This window comes from Anolis sagrei, chromosome 1 (assembly GCF_037176765.1).
Source record: "Anolis sagrei isolate rAnoSag1 chromosome 1, rAnoSag1.mat, whole genome shotgun sequence".
In the NCBI taxonomy this organism is placed as follows: Eukaryota; Metazoa; Chordata; class Lepidosauria; order Squamata; family Dactyloidae; genus Anolis; species Anolis sagrei.
In genome coordinates, this window is record NC_090021.1 from 240,162,019 (window position 1) to 240,181,058 (window position 19,040).

At 40.3% G+C, this 19,040-nt stretch overlaps 1 protein-coding gene across 1 annotated transcript in view; it reads right to left on the minus strand.

Moving 5' to 3' along the window:
- The window catches only part of LMNTD2 (lamin tail domain containing 2), a 49,185-nt gene that overhangs the window by 12,206 nt on the left and 17,939 nt on the right, over positions 1-19,040 (minus strand). The window contains 7 exon segments of the mRNA XM_060769572.2: positions 294-511; positions 1,469-1,585; positions 3,513-3,708; positions 4,755-4,848; positions 5,853-5,995; positions 8,673-8,785; positions 11,260-11,358. Coding sequence (XP_060625555.2) covers positions 294-511; positions 1,469-1,585; positions 3,513-3,708; positions 4,755-4,848; positions 5,853-5,995; positions 8,673-8,785; positions 11,260-11,358 — 980 coding nt within the window.

A 19,040-nucleotide genomic window follows, 5' to 3' on the forward strand; every position in this document is an offset into this window, starting at 1 on the left:
CATGGGAGGTATGATATTTCTTCATTAGCAGTATTCAAATACATAGTAATACCACCACCACAACAACAACAACAATAACAACAAGATTGTAACTGCATCCTTCATTGTGAAATCTACCATAAGGGGAGGAGAGGGGCTGGCCTATGAATATATCCCATGATGCCCATTCCTGTTTCCTATTATTATTATTATTATTATTATTATTATTATTATTATTATTATTACGCTGCTTTTTCTCTTCACAAGGAGACACAAAATGGCCTAACTGATTCATTTCTAGATTGAATGTGTACCTTCTCTTGAGCATGGTGTCTGATCCTGCATGCTTGCACTGGTTTTGCTGAAAGAAGAGGAGGTCTCGTGAAGGCATAATGGACTCATTGTATGTATCTTCATCATCGCCGTCATCATCACTGTCAAGTGGGAATTTGTCCAGTGAAAGGTCCAAGTTATCACTGTAGGCCTCTGCAGCAGTTGTGAATTGGTGAGAGTTTGCATGTTGCGAGATCATCTTGGCAGATGAAGCAAAAGGGACAGAAAGTTATTCACCAGATCTCTGCTGCTTATTTCTTTGTATTTCAATGCTTTTTTTTCATGTCACGAGTGACTTGAGAAACTGCAAGTCGCTTCTGGTGTGAGAGAATTGGCCATCTGCAAGGATATTGTCCAGGGGATGCCCGAATGTTTTGATGTTTTACTATCCTTGTGGGAGGCTTTTCTCATGTCCTTGCATGGGGAGCCAGAGCTGACAGAGGGAGCTCATCTGCCCTCTCCCTGGATTCAAACTTGTGACCTGTCAGTCTTCAGTCCTGCTGGCACAAGGGTTTAACCCACTGCGCCACTGAGGACTCCTCTGTTTCAGTGCTGACTTTCTGCCAATATTCTCAAACTAATTTATAATTTCACATGTTAAAGAAAACAAGGAAAATAAATTGTTAAAATTTCCCAGAAATATTCTGAGAAATGGGGAAAATTGGATAAAATAAATGATATGACAGAAGAGAAATGGATTCAGTCCAGCTCTTTTCTCTCCCAGAGCAATGGGAACTGGAGTGGTTTGTTCCCAGAATATTGTCACAAAACATGCCAGGAGCAGCCCTTCCATGAGGCGGTGAGATGTCAGATGCTGAGGGCTGGAGAGCAGAGCTGTGCGCGGCATGTGGCCCTTAAGGCAGTGGTTCTCAACCTATGCATCCCCAGGTGTTTTGGCCCACAACTCTCAGAAATTCTAACCAGTTTATCAGCGGTTATTAAGATTTCTGGAAGTTGAAGGCCAAAACATTTGGAGACCCATAGGTTGAGAACCACTACCTTAAGGTAAGGCCTCGCATGTAGTGAAGAAGGCTGTCCTGTTACCCAAAGTTTCAGGAGTTATAAGTAAGGTGCATCATTTCTAAAAAAAACCAAAAAACAACAAAGCCATGAGGAACATTGTTTCCATTCTATCTGTTAAACAAAGCAATTTCACCTGACCGCTGTGATCATAGAGGACGGTAAGGCACCCGGGACCTGCCTTGAAAAAACGTGGTCCAGACAACTCATCCAAAGGCTGCTGGTGAGCAAGGCTGGCTGCAGCAGACCAAATCTGGAAAACATGGCATAAATTGAAGCCTTAATAATTGTGCACAATAGTATATACTCTATAGTTCACTTTTTGTAATTTATTTATTTATTTACAGCATTTATATTCCGCCCTTCTCACCCCGCAGGGGACACAGGGCAGATTACGATGCACATATACATGGCAAACATTCAATGCCAGTTAGAAATACAACATATATAGACAGACACAGAGGCAATTTTAACATTCCAGCTGTGCCCAAGCTTCTTCCGACTTCATGAGGTTATGCTGGATTCCAGATAGATTCCGGCCACAGGGGGAGCTGCCTCTTCACCGTCCATTGTGACACCAAGTTCTTTGATGGAGTACTTCCTCATTCTACATGCTGCTGGAAGGTTTTGTAACTCAATGCTTTTCATCTTCATATATGTGCAGTTGTAGCCTGATAGTTTTTTTTTTAAAAAAACCAATAACCAGATATTCCAACTTCACAAATTCTCCCAAAAATGTTAGATATGCAGACCTCAAGGGGCATGTTTTTTTCCCCCAAAGAAATGGTGTTTCAAAAAAAAAAATACTGTTGTAGCATAAAAACCATGTGCTCCCCTGGAAGAATTGAGCTTTTTGCCTTTAGTTTATAAATAAGCAATATTTTAGGTAAGAATAAAATATTTTGAGTTTTTTTTTAAACTGCTCTGTATGTTCCATGAAAAGGAGAATACCGTCTGCTCATTTTAGAAAGAATAACCCAAGAACTTGAGCAACAGACAAGAAGTTTTCTTCCATTTGATTTCCCCCTCAGGCCCTTTCTACACTGACATATAATCCAGATTATTAAACCAGATAAAAGGAGCCCCCGGTGGGGCAAAAGGTTAAACCAATGAGCTGCTGAACTTGCTGACTGTAAGATTGGTGGTTCGAATCCGGGGAGCGGAGTAAGCTCTCGTTGTTAGGCCCAGCTTCTATCAACCTAGCAGTTCAAAAACATGCAAATGTGAGTAGATCAATAGGTACCGCCTTGGCGGGAAGGTAACGGCGCTCATGACCTTGGAGGCGTCTATGGACAATGCCGGCTCTTCAGCTTAGAAATGGAGATGAGCGCTAACCCCCAGAGTCGGACACAACTAGATTTAATGTCAGGGGAGAACCTTTACCTTACTTATTAGATTATCTGCTTTGAACTAGATTATATGAGTCTATACTGCTAAATAATCCAGTTCAAAGCAGATACTCTGGATTTTTTTATGGTAGTGTAGATGGTACCTAAGTGACATTTAAATCAGCCAAAGAGATGTTCCTACTGTTTCGTTACATGTATTTTTCCAAAACCAATGATCCTCTAAAACTGGGCTTCTCTTGCTATTACCAAGACTGCTTGATAAACCCTGACCAAGATCCTGCCTCAAGAGTGGTAGCTACGAGCTTTGTCATTATAGCTACTTTCTCTAACAGTGAAGAAAACTCACTTGAAGTGTGGCCCTGAAAAAAACAAAGCAAAAACTGCAAGAGAAAATCAAGACAGAGTTCTACCTTCCAACCAAGCTGACTAAACTGAGATTGTTGAACTTTGGAAATATCATGAGAAGATATGACTCACTAGAAAAGACAATAAATCTTGGAAAGGCAGAAAGAACTTGGAAAAGAAGATGACAACATTACAAATAGACTCAATCACGGAAGCTACGGCCCTGGATCTGCAAGCCCTGAGCAGGGCTGCTGATGATAAGAGTGGCTTGCAAGTCTTTCATTCATATAGTCGCCACAAGTTGATGTCAACTTGAAGACAGTTAATAGCAACACTGTACTGAACAGTATCCTTTGCTCAGCAACAGCTAAGCCCAGGCAGTTTCTATCTCCCCTTTCCACAAATGGGCAACAATCTGCTTTTGCTTATCAACCAAATTAACATCACACTGAGGACTGGGAAATGTGAGGGGTCCATGGTACTTACAGTAATATGGTGCTGCGCAGGCAGAATCGTACCACTTGGGAAACGGTAGATGGAAACTGGGTGCCCTCCAACCCACTGCTGGAGGCGGTAGCCACTGAGGTCCATCTCCTTGTTCAATGAGGAGTTGAGGATTCTGACAAATTTGCCTCTACGGTGGACATTGACAATCTTTACAGCGCCTCCTTTGATAGAAGAACTGGTGAGACAAAATGGTGAAGAAGAGAGAACAGACTGATAAGACATTGGGCTCTTCCTAAAGAAGCAAATGCCTCATAGGGTTTTGCAGGTTGTTGCTGCTTCTGCCTCCATTCATTTTATTCCTTTTTGGCGGTTGACTGCAGAAATTTCTTGGATCCTTACTAGTGCTCTTCCAAATATTATTTTTTAAAATAATGTGGGGTGTGGTTTGCTGAGGTGATATTATGGTTGAAGACCAATTTTCCCTCCTTCCTTTTTTTAAAAAGAGAGTTGTAGTGTTAATAGTGCAAAAGTGCCATTTTACTGATTCACTAATGCAGAGAGGTACGACAACTCTATTTTTTTTAAAGAAAAGAAGATATTGTTAATTTTTGTTAATTAAATTAATTAAAAAGAAGTCCATTTAAGAATGGGAATAAAATATTGCAGTTGAATGCAATAATAATAATAATAATAATAATAACAACAACAACAATGGGTTGCTGTGAGTTTTTGGGGATGTTCCAGTAGAATGTTCTAAATGTTCCTGCAACTGATCTGGCTGCCGTATTTTGAACTGGCTGGAGTTTATGAACTTGGTACAAAGGTAGCCCAATGTAGAGCACATTGGCCATGAATAGTCCATGATGACAGAAACATCATTTGAATTTTAAAAATAAAACACCAAAAGAGAAGTCAGCTATAGCAGAGCACCTGATGAACCAACCTGGACACAGCATATTATTTGAGAACACAGAAATGCTGGACCACACCAACAACCACCATGTCAGACTACACAAAGAAGCCATTGAAATCCACAAGCATGTGGACAATTTCAACAGAAAGAAGGAAACCATGAAAATAAACAAAATCTAGCTACCAGTATTAAATAAACTCTAAAATCAGAACAGTAAATAAAAAACTTCTAGATTTTTTGAAGATTATATTAATCAAACCAATGAATAATCAAGTCGATAAAAATTAAACCTGCAAACAGGGAGGGCTAAATGTATTGTTTTTCTTATAGAGGACTTCCTCCAAGTTCCTCCATTCAATGCCACTTACCTTTTCTTTCTTTCTATGGAAGGCACCATTTTTTCTCCATCTGACAGTCGTCCAATAGTAAGACCAGCCTGAGCAAGGTTCCATTGATCCAAAGCTTGAACTATAGTTTTGGAAAATTAAAACACAACGTCTTCATGTCCCACATTAATACATATATATTTATACAATTTGATTTTTCAGATCTTATAAATAAATTATTTGTTGTTGTGCCTTCATATATAATCACATGGAAACCATATCCCAAATAGGTTTACCATTGCCATCCTGTCAGGCTGAGAGAGTGTGATTTGCTAAGATCATCCATGGGTTTCCATGCCAAGTGAGGGTTTGAATCCTGGTCTCTCACAGTCTTAGTCCAACACTCAAACCACTACACCATGCAAGCTCTAAATAAAGAAATAGCATCAAAAATTTAAAAGTCTGCTGCCTGTATGTCATGTATATATTAAGCTGCAGCGCTGAGAATTTCTTTAACTGAAAAGATGCCTATAGATCGACTGATTGTTAATTAACCAGTCAATTAGCCAGCCAGTCAATTGATACAACTGACCAGATTTGCAAAATGAATTCAAAGTGCAAATGCAGTTTGAACTCAACTCAGCGAGGTAAAAGTACAGAGGAGAAGAATACCATTTTCACGAATAGACTCTTGTCAGAAGCAAATGGGGCAGTCTTTCCTATCTTGTCTTCTCTTCCTCATTAATAATCTTTATTTATTTATTTATTTATTCATTTCATTTCATTTCATTTTTATCCCACTTTTCTCGACCCCAAAGGGGACTCAAGGCAGTTTACAAATCCGGCAAAAATTCAATGCCATACAGATAAACAATAAAGTACACATCATCAAAATATAAACATTCTAGATATATAGGCAATTAAAACACATACAGAATCAATCAATCAAACAGATTAAAAACCATATAAAATACCGAGTCATGACTCTTGCCATCTTGACCATGCTTAGATGTTGCTTTGCTACACTTATCCCTGTTATCATCTTGCTGAAGAGTATGTATCACTGCAATTGTGACTCTTCAACTAAACAACCAACCAATGCCAGGCCATTTGTTTTTAAGAGGAAGAATCTGAACTTACCTTTTTCTTGTTGGGGTTTCTCCGTTTCCAAAGAAGATTCTGTTGTCTTGGTTTCAGTCACAGAGGAAGTGAGGTCTGATTTCTGAGAGCTCATTATAGCCATTGAGGATTGTTCAGAAGGCAATTGACTACCCGTTCTTGAGCTGCAACAGAGAAACAACGTTCTATGTAGAATACTCATAGTTACTTAGATTGTTTAAAAAAAACCCCTTGAGACATATTTTCCAATATGAGTTCAATATCCCTTATTCAAAATGCTTGGGACCAGAAGTGTTTGGGATTTTACAGGATTACATTGGAAACGGGTTACCAGTTTTCCCATTGCATGTTTCATAGAATCATAGAAGAGACCAAAATGTCATCTAATCCAAACCCATATGGGGCAGAATGTTGGAAGTGGGTTGTTCTTTATTCATTCTCATAAAGATAAATGCATATCTGGATCACAATTCCAGGTATAAAATCTTAAGTATCTCCCACTGAAATGATTAGAGATTAGTATAGCCGAGATGTAGCCTGGAGGGAGACTGAGGATCTGTGAAGTGACAGGAATACAAGCAGCATGAATCCTCATCTTGTGCCATTTCCACTATTGCACGCCAAGGCTGGGAACCACCTCTGTACATAACACACACTCCAGTCCAAGGTAAAATAGCAACACAGTTGATAGAAGAATACATATAAAAACCAATTCAGCAAAATAGTATAAAAAACTTAAGTCCAAATATCAGGAATAATCTACAGAAATCAAAGTACAGGAATAGCATCAAAAACCAGGAATATAAAAGCAGAATAAATTCAAAACATGAGATTCAGGAACAGTCTTTAAAACTTAGAATCATGAGATATGAACAAAAGGAAACATGGAACTAGAAATCCCTTGACTTGACAATAGATCTATACTCAATCACCAACGTTGCCTGGACTAACAGACTAGCTAAAATAGCTAAAATAGAGAGAAAGTCATGCCTTCTCCTCTGGAAAACTGATAAGGACTTCTTCACTAACAATTATCTTCACTCAGTCTCCTGAGTAACCCTATGTTAATGAAGCGTAAATCTCCTATCTAACTGCTCATTAATCTGTCCAGCTGGACTTTCATTTTCATCCTCTGAGCTCTAATCTGTTTGTGACCATGCTTCCCAAGTGAACTGCCTTTCAGGAATGTGGCCTTCACACACAGACCACTCATTTTCAGTACTTAAAATGTATTGCTGGCTTTCCTCCTGACTTGCAGACCCAGAATCCCCAGTATCATCAGAATGACTAACAGGTCCAGAATCTCCAAAGAGATCAGGTACAGGCACAAGCAAAGGCTGAACTACAACATCCACCAGCCTCTGTATCCAGCCTTGTATCTCTTGTGGTCTCTCTCCTGCCTCTCACCACTTTTTGGGGACCCCACTAGCCACCTACTTCCACCTTTGGAACAATACAGCAGGAGTGCCGCAGCAGCAGCAGCCACTTTGAAGAAGCACTTGAGCGGCTGCCAGCAAAATGTTCCAAATTTAGGAGTATTTTGGATTTCAGATTTCTGAATAAGGGTTAGTCAACCTATACTGCATCCATGTTATCTGAATGCAATAAGGAATTAAATAGATAAATATTAAAAAGCAAGATAGTTGGTAAAACCAGTTTGGACACAGTGGCACAGAGACTCCGGGGGATGCAGATGTGTGTATGAAAAATGCCCCATATCCCTAGTGCATTTTTACCACCCCTATCCTATCTAACAGCAATAGAAATATCTTCCTTCCTCCAATAAATAAACAATAACACATCCACATTTCACTTTTGGCTATGTAATTTCTTATGCATCAAAAAAGCATATATTAGTTATGATGCAATGATACTGATTAGTTATTGGGGAAAGATATTCCCTCTTTTTTTTCTTGATTTTATTGATATACAATGACTATTTAACACATTGTTTCATTTGAACAAGTCATTTTAACATAATTGTTATATTCAATACTTTTATGATTTAGGACCTCATCACACTTACCAATTTAAGCATCCCATGATGCTTGCCAACCAGTTGAGGGACGGATGGGCATGCAATGTCCCTCAACTTCCGGCAGAGGCCCTGCCCCCAACAGGTATGGAAGCATCCTAGGATGTTTCCTAGTCACCATGGGAATGTTGTGCCGCAGTTGGGAGACACTTCCCCCTTGTGATGGAGGAAACATGGCCACACCACAGTGGTGTGTGGGGTGGCAAAGTCAACCATGTGCCTGCCATTTTGCATGCTTGCTGGTGAAACAGCACTGAGGGAGGGGGTGTGTGATAAGGCCTTTAAGTATGTATTGTGTAAAAATACCATCAATGATGGGCTTTGGGACCCTTTAACACTATAGCACTACATTGCACTTTAACTGCTATGGCAAGATGTCTGGAATCTGGGGATGTACAGTTTCATGAGGGGCATTTAGAATTCCTATCCAGGCAGCAGTAGTGCCGCACCAAATTACAAACCCACAGGATGCTTCCATGGGAGTTAGTGGAATACAACACAACAATTGTGTAGTGTAAATGGCCCCCTGGATTGATGTTAAATCCAAAATATGAGACACCAATAGCAAACACATTTCCTCAAAGTTGTCTTTTTCTTTCTTTCTCCCTCCCTAAAGAAGATTTTATTGGCAAGAACAAACTACCAGCACCTCGTCAGCCAGACTTGAAGGGGGGCAGCCCTCCTTCTTTTCTAGGATCTTACTATTTTTGCTATTTGGCAGATACTCATCTCAGAAAGGTTGATTAATTCCCCCCATTCACCCCACCATCACCTTTCTTGTCAGAAAGCCTGTGATCTGAAATTACCTTTCCGGTGAACTTTCATCGGTGGTGCTACTAGTCTGTGCTTTTTGAGCAAATGCCTCCAATCTAGTGATGATTTCCTTTTTGTCCTCATCTGACAGAACGACATTTCCAAACTAAAATAGAGAAAATTGGTGAACACAATATAGATAGGATAATAAATGAATCTACCAGGAAAAAGCTATGCTTCCTCGATACGATCTGCTTGATAAATGCATGCAAGAACCAAGGGACTCCAATACAGCTATACCATCAATTGTATACGAACTTGATGGGCATTGTTTTTCTTTTTCTTTCAAAGGGTACTTTTTTCTTTCATTCATGTGCCTCTGGATATGGTACCCACACAAGGCTTTATTGACCCATGTAGTAGTGAAAGCCTGTCCCAGCACCAGAGACTGAGAAGCACAGTGAAACGGAATATAGGGGAATGAAGCAACTCATACTATTAAATTTAAACTATGACATTTTGATTGTATATACTAGTGGTTATCAAAGTGTGTTCCATGGAGCCCTTGGGATTCCACAAAGCATACTGAGGAACTCCAGGCTTCCCTCCCTCTCCAAGCTTCCCCCCCCCTCTCCGCCTCCCTCACCCCAAGAGCCTTTTTTCTCACTTTCCTTGCCCTCAAAATACTTTTTTCTCACCTCCCTCACCTCCAAAGCCTTTCCTTGCCTACCTTGTTCCCAAAAGCCTTTTTTTCTTCACTTTCCTTGCTGCCAAAAGCACTTTTTCCTCGTCTTCCTCACCGCCCGGATCCTTTCCCCCTCACCTTCCAAAACTCTATTTCCATCCCACCTCTCACGGGATGCTTTGATTGTGCATTTTTTGTATGGCAGAAGGGAGTTTAATTGAATGGCTCCTGGGATTTCTATTTCTATTACTACTACTACTACTACTACTACTACTACTACTATGGGCGCTTTGATTCTGTGTCCCTGCATAGAAGGGGGTTGGACTCAAAGGCCCTTTCAACTCTAGAAATGGGGCTACAAAGTGGAATCCATGACATGCGAGTGTGGAGAAGAGCAAATCACTGACCACCTGCTGCAATGCAACCTGAGCCCTTCTACATGCACAATGGAGGACCTTCTTGCGGCAACCCAGAGGCACTCCAAGTGACCAGATACTGGTCAAAGGACATTTAATCAACTACCAAGCTTGCAAATTTTGTGTTTTGTCTGTTTGTTTGTTTTGTTCTGTTAGAAATGTAATACAATTGTCTGGTTGCCCCTGACACGATAAATAAATAACTCTAGGATTCCATGACTATGGGTTTTGTATTTGGAAACCATTAAAATCACTTTTGTTGTTGTTACATACTTCAGCTGGTCCAATGAGCTGCAGGCAGGTTATTAACTGGGGATGGCTGCAGGGAGCAGACAACCCTCCTGTTGAAGCAGCACCACTGGCTGCCAATCTGTTTCTGGGCACAATTCAAAGTGCTGGTTATGACATTTAAAGCCCTAAATGGTTTGAATCCACATTATTTGACTGACCGCATCCCCTTGTACGAACCTGCCTGGGCCCTGACATCTTCAGGAAAGGCCCTTCTCTTGGTCCCACCTCCACCTCAAGTTGGTGGGAATGCGAGGATGGGCCTTCTTTCTCGGTGGCTGCCCTTTGACTCTGGAACTCCCTGTCCAGGGAAGCCAGAATGCCCCCCTTCCTGTTGTCTTTCTGGCAGGAGGCTAAAACCTTTTTATTCAGACAGGCTTTCAAAGAAGGTTTTTAAGCTCAGTTCAGTGGGTGCTGTGGTTTTGAATTCAGGGGGTGCTGTGGGTGGGATAAGGGGAATATGAGTTTTAAATGCCATTTTAGTATATCTACTGTATTTTGATTTTGTTTTACCACACTGCTACTATTTAATTGCTTTTAAACTTTTATATTGCACGTTCTAAACTTGCTTAGTGTGGTGTGTTAGCCACTTTGAGTGCCCACAGGGAGAAAGGCAGGGTATAAATAAAGATAATAATAATAATAATAAGTATTACATACCTCTAAGTCATTTCTAACTTATGTTGACTCTTGAGTGAACCTATCAAGGGATTTTCTTGGCAAGATTTGTTCAGGGGGAGCTTGCCTTTGTCTTCCTCTGAGGCTGAAACAGCATGACTTGCCCAAAGTCCCCCACTGGGTTTCCATGGCAAAGTGGGGGTTTGAACCCTGGACTCCAAAGTCACAATCCAACACTCAAACCACTGCACCATGCTGGCTGTCATTAAAACCACTCTAACACCTGCCTATTCCATTTTGAAATCATGAATGTCAAATCATTTCTTTGTTTTCCTATGAGTTTCAACTGGTTAGGATCTGCAAATAGAAGAACCTTGTAAACACTCATTCAAAGGCCATAGTGAACTGAAGAATATCAGGCCCAAAACTTCAGATATGTGATGGGTCCTTAGTTTCCTGAGAACCTATCACAGCAGTTCAAGGTTGTGAGATTGCTTTCTTTAACTGAGGAGGATTTGAGTGATGCTATTCTGGATGGAGTGTTGTGATATGTGGGTTTTGGAGGCTGAAATGTTTTTTTTCTCATCCTGCTTTGGATTCTGATGGAAGCTGGATTTATGTGGCATCACTGACCTTATGATAAGCATCAACAAAACTGGTGTGCTTTGGTATTCTCCGAAGCCTTAGATCGCTGGTATCTGATGTTATCCTGCTTCCTTTCTCTGACCAGAGCTGCACAAGAAGAGAGGGAAATCAAAAAAAGTTAGGGTTAGTAATCCATCAAGTTAATATTTATTTCTGACATGTGAACTCTGCACTTTCTCTAAATTGCAATTGACGGTTTCCAGACCAGCAGACAGGCTGTGGCAAAATTAGATCATGTACCTCCTGACTGCTCTCAGGACATTTAGTTTGCTGGATAATTTTAGCTGAATCCTAAAGTAACCAGCTCCCACCCTGCCCATGGAAGAACCAACACAGGCTGGTAATTTTTTCATCCATTCCCGGCCAAAATGGAAGAGATCTGGAAATGGAAAAGTTTCAAGAACTAGTATTGACTTTAGATTAAGAAGCTATGATTTCTGATACTTAAATGAAACAATCATCATCATCATTATTTTATCTCCTCCTTTTCTTTATTTATTATTTATTTATTTACAGCATTTATATTTTGCCCTTTTGACCCCGCAGGGGACTCAGGGCAGATTACAGTATACACATATATGGCAAACATTCAATGCCAATTTTAACATACAACATATACAGACATAGACAGAGGCTATTTAACTATTTCTGGCTGCCAGGGGAGCTGTCGCTTTCATCGTCCATCTGTGACACTGATGAAGTACTTCTGCATTCCCCGCATGCTTTTTTGCTGGAGTGCTTTGCTGGAGTCTTTTTTATGGCCTCATAAATTAGTTAATTTAGCCTCCCCACACTTTAGGTGGTACCTAATTTTCCTACTTGACAGATGCAACTGTCTTTCGGGTTGCAAAGGTCGACAACAGGCTACACAACTGGTTGGAAACCCACTCCAACCCGGGCTGGCTTCGAACTCATGACCTTTTTGTCGGAGTGATAATAATGCAGCTGACACTCAGCCAGCTGCGCATTGTGATCCACCCTGAGTTCCCTGCGGGGTGAGAAGGGCGGAATATAAATACTGTAAATAAATAAACAATAAATTTCCTGTTGTATTCAGAGGCACACCACTGACAGATCCATCCTCAATTAATAGGTTCTTTTCCCTTTAAAAGTTATGTAAGATAATGATCATTGTAAAAGCAAATTCAGTACCCAAAGAACATGGTTAACTTTGTTCTAGAAGTTTGAAGGGAAAGGAGAAACCCCATTTGAAAGATATGTCAAGGACAATAACTGGTAACTTCAGGTCATGAGCTGAGCCAGAGGAAAAATAACTCATGGAACAGAAGTCTTCAGTTTTCTCAAAAGAAGAGGTGGAAGAAGAAACATTTGGTGGGCAGCGTGCACCCCCTAATGGTCAGAGATGTCAACTGCAATTCTCTGTACTTTTAAAACTGACCCAATCAATAGGTGGCAGTCACCATCTCATCCTGTATGCAGTGTGAAGGGCAGAAAGCAAGAAGGAGGGAGAAAGAATATTAGAAATGATTCAGAGCCATGATTCAGAGCCAACTAATACAAAAGTGTGAGAGAGTGCAAGAATTTGCTCGCATACATGCATGGAGCTGGGGGTGGTGATGGCCAACAGGGAGCTCTGGCATGGCTGGTCCATGAGGTCACGAAGAGTCGGTAGCGACTGAACGAATGAATAAACAACAAATATACATGCCTACATGTGTGTGTAGACCAACAACCATTTTCAGGGTAGAAATAACACTTAATGCAGTTAAGTCCAAAACTGAAAATGAGGTGAAGGAAGAGGGGAGCAGGAAGATCTGCAAACCTGTTGAGTGCTTTGGTTTGCCAAAAAAAATTGATTTCATTTGGCACTTGGGTAGCAGTTTCCCTGCACTGATCACGTACTGTATGTGGGAGTAAGAATATGTAACAAAGGAAGGAAGAACCATTAAAAGCACAAAATATTTTCTTTAACATTAAAAGACAATGTTCCTTATGTAGCAGGTACATCTGGACAGAGTTTCCAGGTCTGAAGCATGAAGAATGTTGTAAGTATGACAAGGATTTTATTTGATTTACAATTCCTTTCATCAAGAGTGCCATGCCAGTCCACTTCCATTCATGTGGGTTTTCAAAAGGCACATTTGAACAGACAGATGGACATTGGGACTGACCCAGCACAGTTGTTCTGGATTGTTGTGTCAACCAGAACAAAATGTTGCAGCATATCCCCTCTCCCAGTTGGAGTTTTTATGGATGAGATCTCTCAACTAGCTAGTTGTGCCATTCCTCAAGCCAGATGTAACATATTATGCTAGGCATGAATAAACTGGACTCCCCAGGTTGTTTTGGATTGTAACTTTCTACCTTTAGTCATGCTGAATAGGGCTGATAGGAGTTTTGGGTTTAATTTTGCTCATCTCCCCTTGAAGTTATTTCCTTTGATGATCTTAATAAATTATTTTCCTATGTCTAATTAGGGGGGGGGGGGGCTGAGAAGAGAAAGCTCCCATTCTGATCTAAATAATTGTTTCTGACTGCTGAAAGGTTCAGGTTTTTTTTTAAATAACATTAGCTGGAAATATGTCAGAATTACTAAGTGCTGGTCTAACAAAGACATATAATGAGAAGGTAGACAGAGAGTCTGCTTTGATAATGACCCTGGTGGCTGACCTGAGAGAGGGAAGGGTTGCACCTCACATCAATGATCTCCCTGCAACAGCAGTGTGTGATGGTGGAGGAATTAACTCAAAGTAAGATTGTTGCCCTTTTTATTTTTACAAAATTATGTCTTTTTTATTTTTACAAAATTACATATTATTCTTACTTTTATGGAAGTGTAAGCATGTTTTTTGAGGATTTGTTCCTGTCATACTGTTTATGCAAAGCAGATTGTTAATATGCATTACTCTCAAATCAATCAGCTCTCTGTCATTAGGATTTTATTTTACCTGACAACTAGCCTGGTTTGCAATTTACAGGAATACAAAACATAATAATAACATCCAAACCAAAAATCGAATCCAGCCAGAAGATTCTTTGAGTAATACAGAAAGGAGAATGGGATGATTGAAGATATACAATCTGGACATCTGCCACCTAAGCATATGGCTTTATTCTGCATAAACTCTCACTTTGTGAACTGAGAATGAAGGCTAGAATGCAGTGGAAAGAGATGTCCATACTCCACCTTTGCTGCCTGGGCAATGGGGGGGGGGGGCGCTTGAAAAGACGGTGAGAACTGAAGCCTTTGTCCCTCAGAAACGCCTGTCACCCAGACCCTGGAGGAAAATCTTAGCAGCAGCGTGACAGCAGCTTAACAGGACAGGTTAGGGAAGGTGTGCAATCAGATCAAAGAAAAACAGCGCCCTGTCGGAAGCAATTACTTTGGTGTTTTATTCCAGGGAATCTGAACAGAGATGCATGTGGAGCAGCAAATTGGCTGCGTAGAGGGTAGGAATAGGGTGGGGGAAACCAAAGCAAAACCACTTCTCTACCTTTGATCAGGTGCTTAGTTTCACTGCCTGCTCTTGTGCACAAGATGTGGTGGTGAACGCACACCTGAGTTCCCTTCCCAGAGTCATCTGTTAAGCTGAAATGCCTGCAATCTTGAAGGATTTCAATTAAACTCATTCCATCCTCCTTATGCCATAGCCCTTACTAAGCTTAATTATTATAATGGCTGAAATGTGGCTAGATGTGGACTTACATAAGTACACTGAATATGCGAAATGAGTTCTTAAAGATATAAGTGACTCCATCAAAGCCAGGAAAGAAAAGGAGGAGATGTTGCAAAGACTTCAAGGGTGCTTTCAGTGAAGAAAACTGAATCAGAGGAAATTGGCTACTTAGAGCCCTGGTGGGGGGAGGTGTGTGAAGTGAGTGACATTACTGCAGGGTGGCTTATACAAGAGAGCAACCCCCTCCACCCACTTTAACTTGTAACACCGGCAAGTGCTATTAACAAACAGACGGCACCCATCTCGATTCCTTCCAAATCCCTCCTACATTTTTAAAAAAATGTATCTTTGAGCAAGTGTAAGGAAGGTACTCCCATTATCTAAACAATCACTTTCTGAATGACAGGAGAGGCTGGCACGATGACAGGTTGAGAGTATCCCTTATCTGAAATGCTTGGGATGTTTGGGGTTTAATATGTGTTCAAATTTTGGAAGACCCACATTTGCATTTGCATACATAATGAGATATTTGGCCAAACGTAAAATTCATTTATGGTTCATATATACCTTATACATGTAGCCAAAAGTTAATTTTATACAATACAGTAGAGTCTCACTTATCCAACATAAATGGGCTGACAAAACGTTGGATAAGCGAAAATGTTGGATAATAAGTAGTGATTAAGGAAAAGACTATTAAACGTCAAATTATGTTATGATTTTACAAACTGAGCACCAAAACATCATGTTTTTCAACAAATCGACAGAAAAAGCAGTTCAATACACGGTAATGTTATGTAGTAATTACTATATTTACGAATTTAGCGCCAAAACATCGCAATGTATTAAAACAGCTGTGGATCCGGGCAGGAGGCAGACTGCACTGGATAATATAAAATGTTGGATGAGCAAAGGTTGGATAAGCAAGACTCTACTATTATATTTTGAGTGGTTTTGTGTATGAAAAAAAGTTTATGTATATTGAACTACTATAAAGCAAATGTGTCAGGAAATCCATGTGGACAATTTTGGATTTTGGAATATTTTGGAATCTGGAATTCCAGATAAGGACTGTTCAACATAATTCCTACGTGAAACTGGAAATACCTTTCGTTTTTGGAACATGTAGTCCAAGTTGCTCACCTATATTTATATAATATCACAAAGCACACATGTGTAAGCAAGACCAAAAACATCTGCTGCCCCAACTGCCTTTGCTCCAGAGCTGGAGGCAAAAGTGGTCCTTTGCATTACCATTCCCTGAATCCCAATGTCAGCATGGCTACTGCAAGTTGCCATCCAAAAAAGTAACTTTCTCCTGGCTCTGCTCATGTAAAACCTTTCAATCCGTTCAAAAGGAGGTTGTGGGACTGCCTAAAACCCTCCTCTCTGAAATAGTTTCTCAAAAACAACAAAAAAAAACCCCTCAGGTCCTCTTTTAGGGGGAGCAACAAAGACTCAACACTAGGGCTCAGCAGCCTTACTGATGTTGGTGGACTCTGTACTATTTCAGATGACAATCATGACTGAACATTCCCATATACAAAAAAGAACAAAAATATGTTCACATGTGGAGGAGGAGCTTTTAACCTAGTCTGCTCTACAAAATGGTGATAGAGAGGGCAAGAAAATTGTAAAACAGGATTCTCATAAATATCAGTAATCAATCAGCTGGATTTTTCATCGAGATTTGCTACTTAGAGGGTATAATTAACTGGGCTGGTTCCCAGTTAGCTTCAGGGCCCAATTCAAAGTGCTGATATTAATCTTGCAAGCCTTAAATTAACTAGGGACATCAGGACTAGGAATCTAAATCCTCAGCTATTTTATTCTTTCATGCAATAACAAAGCATTATGGTAAGTTTTTTCCCTCACTGTAAGATAAAACAAATATTCCTCCGAAGTGTTCTCCCCATTATTCAAATACCCCAAAATATTCTGTGAGAATTATTCTGAAGATGGAAACTAATGGGAAAAACAGCATTTACTGTGGGGGAGAAAAATTGCACAGAAAACAGGATTGTCACACAAAAAATGCAGAGAATATTCCCCTTCCAACACTTCAGGATATTCAAATACTGGCAGAAAATTGCATGCATTTTCTACCTGACAGGGCTTCTCAGGTGGAAAACTCTTTTTCCACCTGGGAACAAATATACATTCTTTCCATCCCTAAACTGGACTGCCTTTCCCAAATGTGTTTACTAGCCAGGCTGAAATCTGAGACTTCAGTTCATGAATTGGCAAAGTGGTGGCTGAGGGCTGCTCACAATCTCCCTGTAACCCTGGGCCATTTGTGTGGTCCACAGGGATAAAAACCATTTTGCTTCAAAATTATTATTTTTATTTACTTATTTTTATCCCGCTTTTCTCCCATGGGTGGAATTCAAAGCGGTGTACATGGCTAAAACAGCAAAAATACAAATAACATTTTTTTTAACCAAAAACATCATAAACCAAATGAACACATAACACACAATGCATATCAACATTTAAACAAATCAATAAGTTAAAATGTATATCATTAAAATTCCCTAAAATTCGCAGGCTACTGAGGTTTTTCTATAAGAAACTGGTATCCAGATTGGAGAAGTACTAAGCGACTTTATCAGCAAAGTGCCACATAAATTTTTCACAATGCACCACTGAGTAGTCAGAGATTATGGGGTCAGATGTAAGAGATTCCTGAGTACTCGGAACAGCTTAGAAAAGCAGTCCTTTGCAGATGCAACGTTGGAAGCTATGTAAGCCTTTTCTGCTGCCACCATTGCCGTGGAATAGGTTCTTAAATAGACTCTATCCTGTGCTTAAATAGGCTGTATCTCATGCTTGGTTAGATTCGCCAATGACGCCCCAGCCTCCATCACCAAATGCCCTTTAGATGGCATGGTAAGCTTTTTTTCCAGTTTAAATAGATTTTAAAATCCAATAGGGATTGAAATAGAAATTTCTTATAGAAATAAAGCTACTTTTTTTCACTTTCTGCTGTTTTACTCAGCACCGGGATTGTGGCGCAGCTGGCTGAGTGTCAGCTGCATTAAGATCACTCTGACCAAAAGGTCATGAGTTCGAAGCCAGCCCGGGCTGGAGTGGGTGTCCAGCCATTGTGTAGCCTGTTGTCGACCTTTGCAACCCGAAAGACAGTTGCATCTGTCAAGTAGGAAAATAAGGTACCACCTTGTGTGGGAGGCTAAATTAACTAATTTATGAGGCCATAAAGAAAACTCCAGGGAATGTGGAATGCGGAAGAACTTCATCGGTGTCGCTGATGGACGATGAAAGCAGCAGCTCCCCTGGCGGCCAGAAAAAAAGTTAAATAGCCTCTGTGTCTGTATTCGTTGTCTGTCAAACTGGCATTGAATGTTTGCCATATATGTGTATACTGTAATCCGCCCTGAGTCCCCTGCGGGGTGAGAAGGGCGGAATATAAAAACTGTAAATAAATAAATAATTAAAAAATTAAAAAGCATTTTCCCTTGGCCTAAAATGACCCAGGAGACGCCCCACTCCAACAAAGGTAAAATACAATTCATGCCCTTTAGAGGGCATTTGGGAGCAAAGGATTTTTTGCAGTGAGGATATGGCATGGATGCATCTCTCCAGGATCTTCTTTGGGAGGCTAAAGTTGTTGCATGGTCTTCCATAGTTACTCACCACTGCTCTAGACATTAGAATCTGGTCCAGAGCTTTCCAAATTGTGTGTCACAACACGTTAGTGTGTTGGCTGCAGTGTGTAGGTATGCCACACAAAAATAACAAGAAATGGCAAAATAATGGAAACATATATAATCATCTTACAAATCATATATTTAAAAACATATAAATGAAAGTTTTTCATGAGATACTTTGTGTTCTCATTGGTTTCATTATTACAATTTATATGTGTGTCTGTATCTCTTATAAGGAGTTGGTGAAACCTTAGGTTTGCTAATAAAACTGAATTACCGTGTCTCGAAATGATGCATGTTTGGAGAACTCTGATCCAGTCCATGTTCTTGAGCACTGCAACCATAGATGTGTATTTATGTGCTGCCATGGGTGATCAAATATACATGTCTTTTCAGTCATAGCACAGCTTTCTGGAAAATACTCGCAGTGATGGTCTGCTCATTCGGTCAAGGCTCTGTTTTC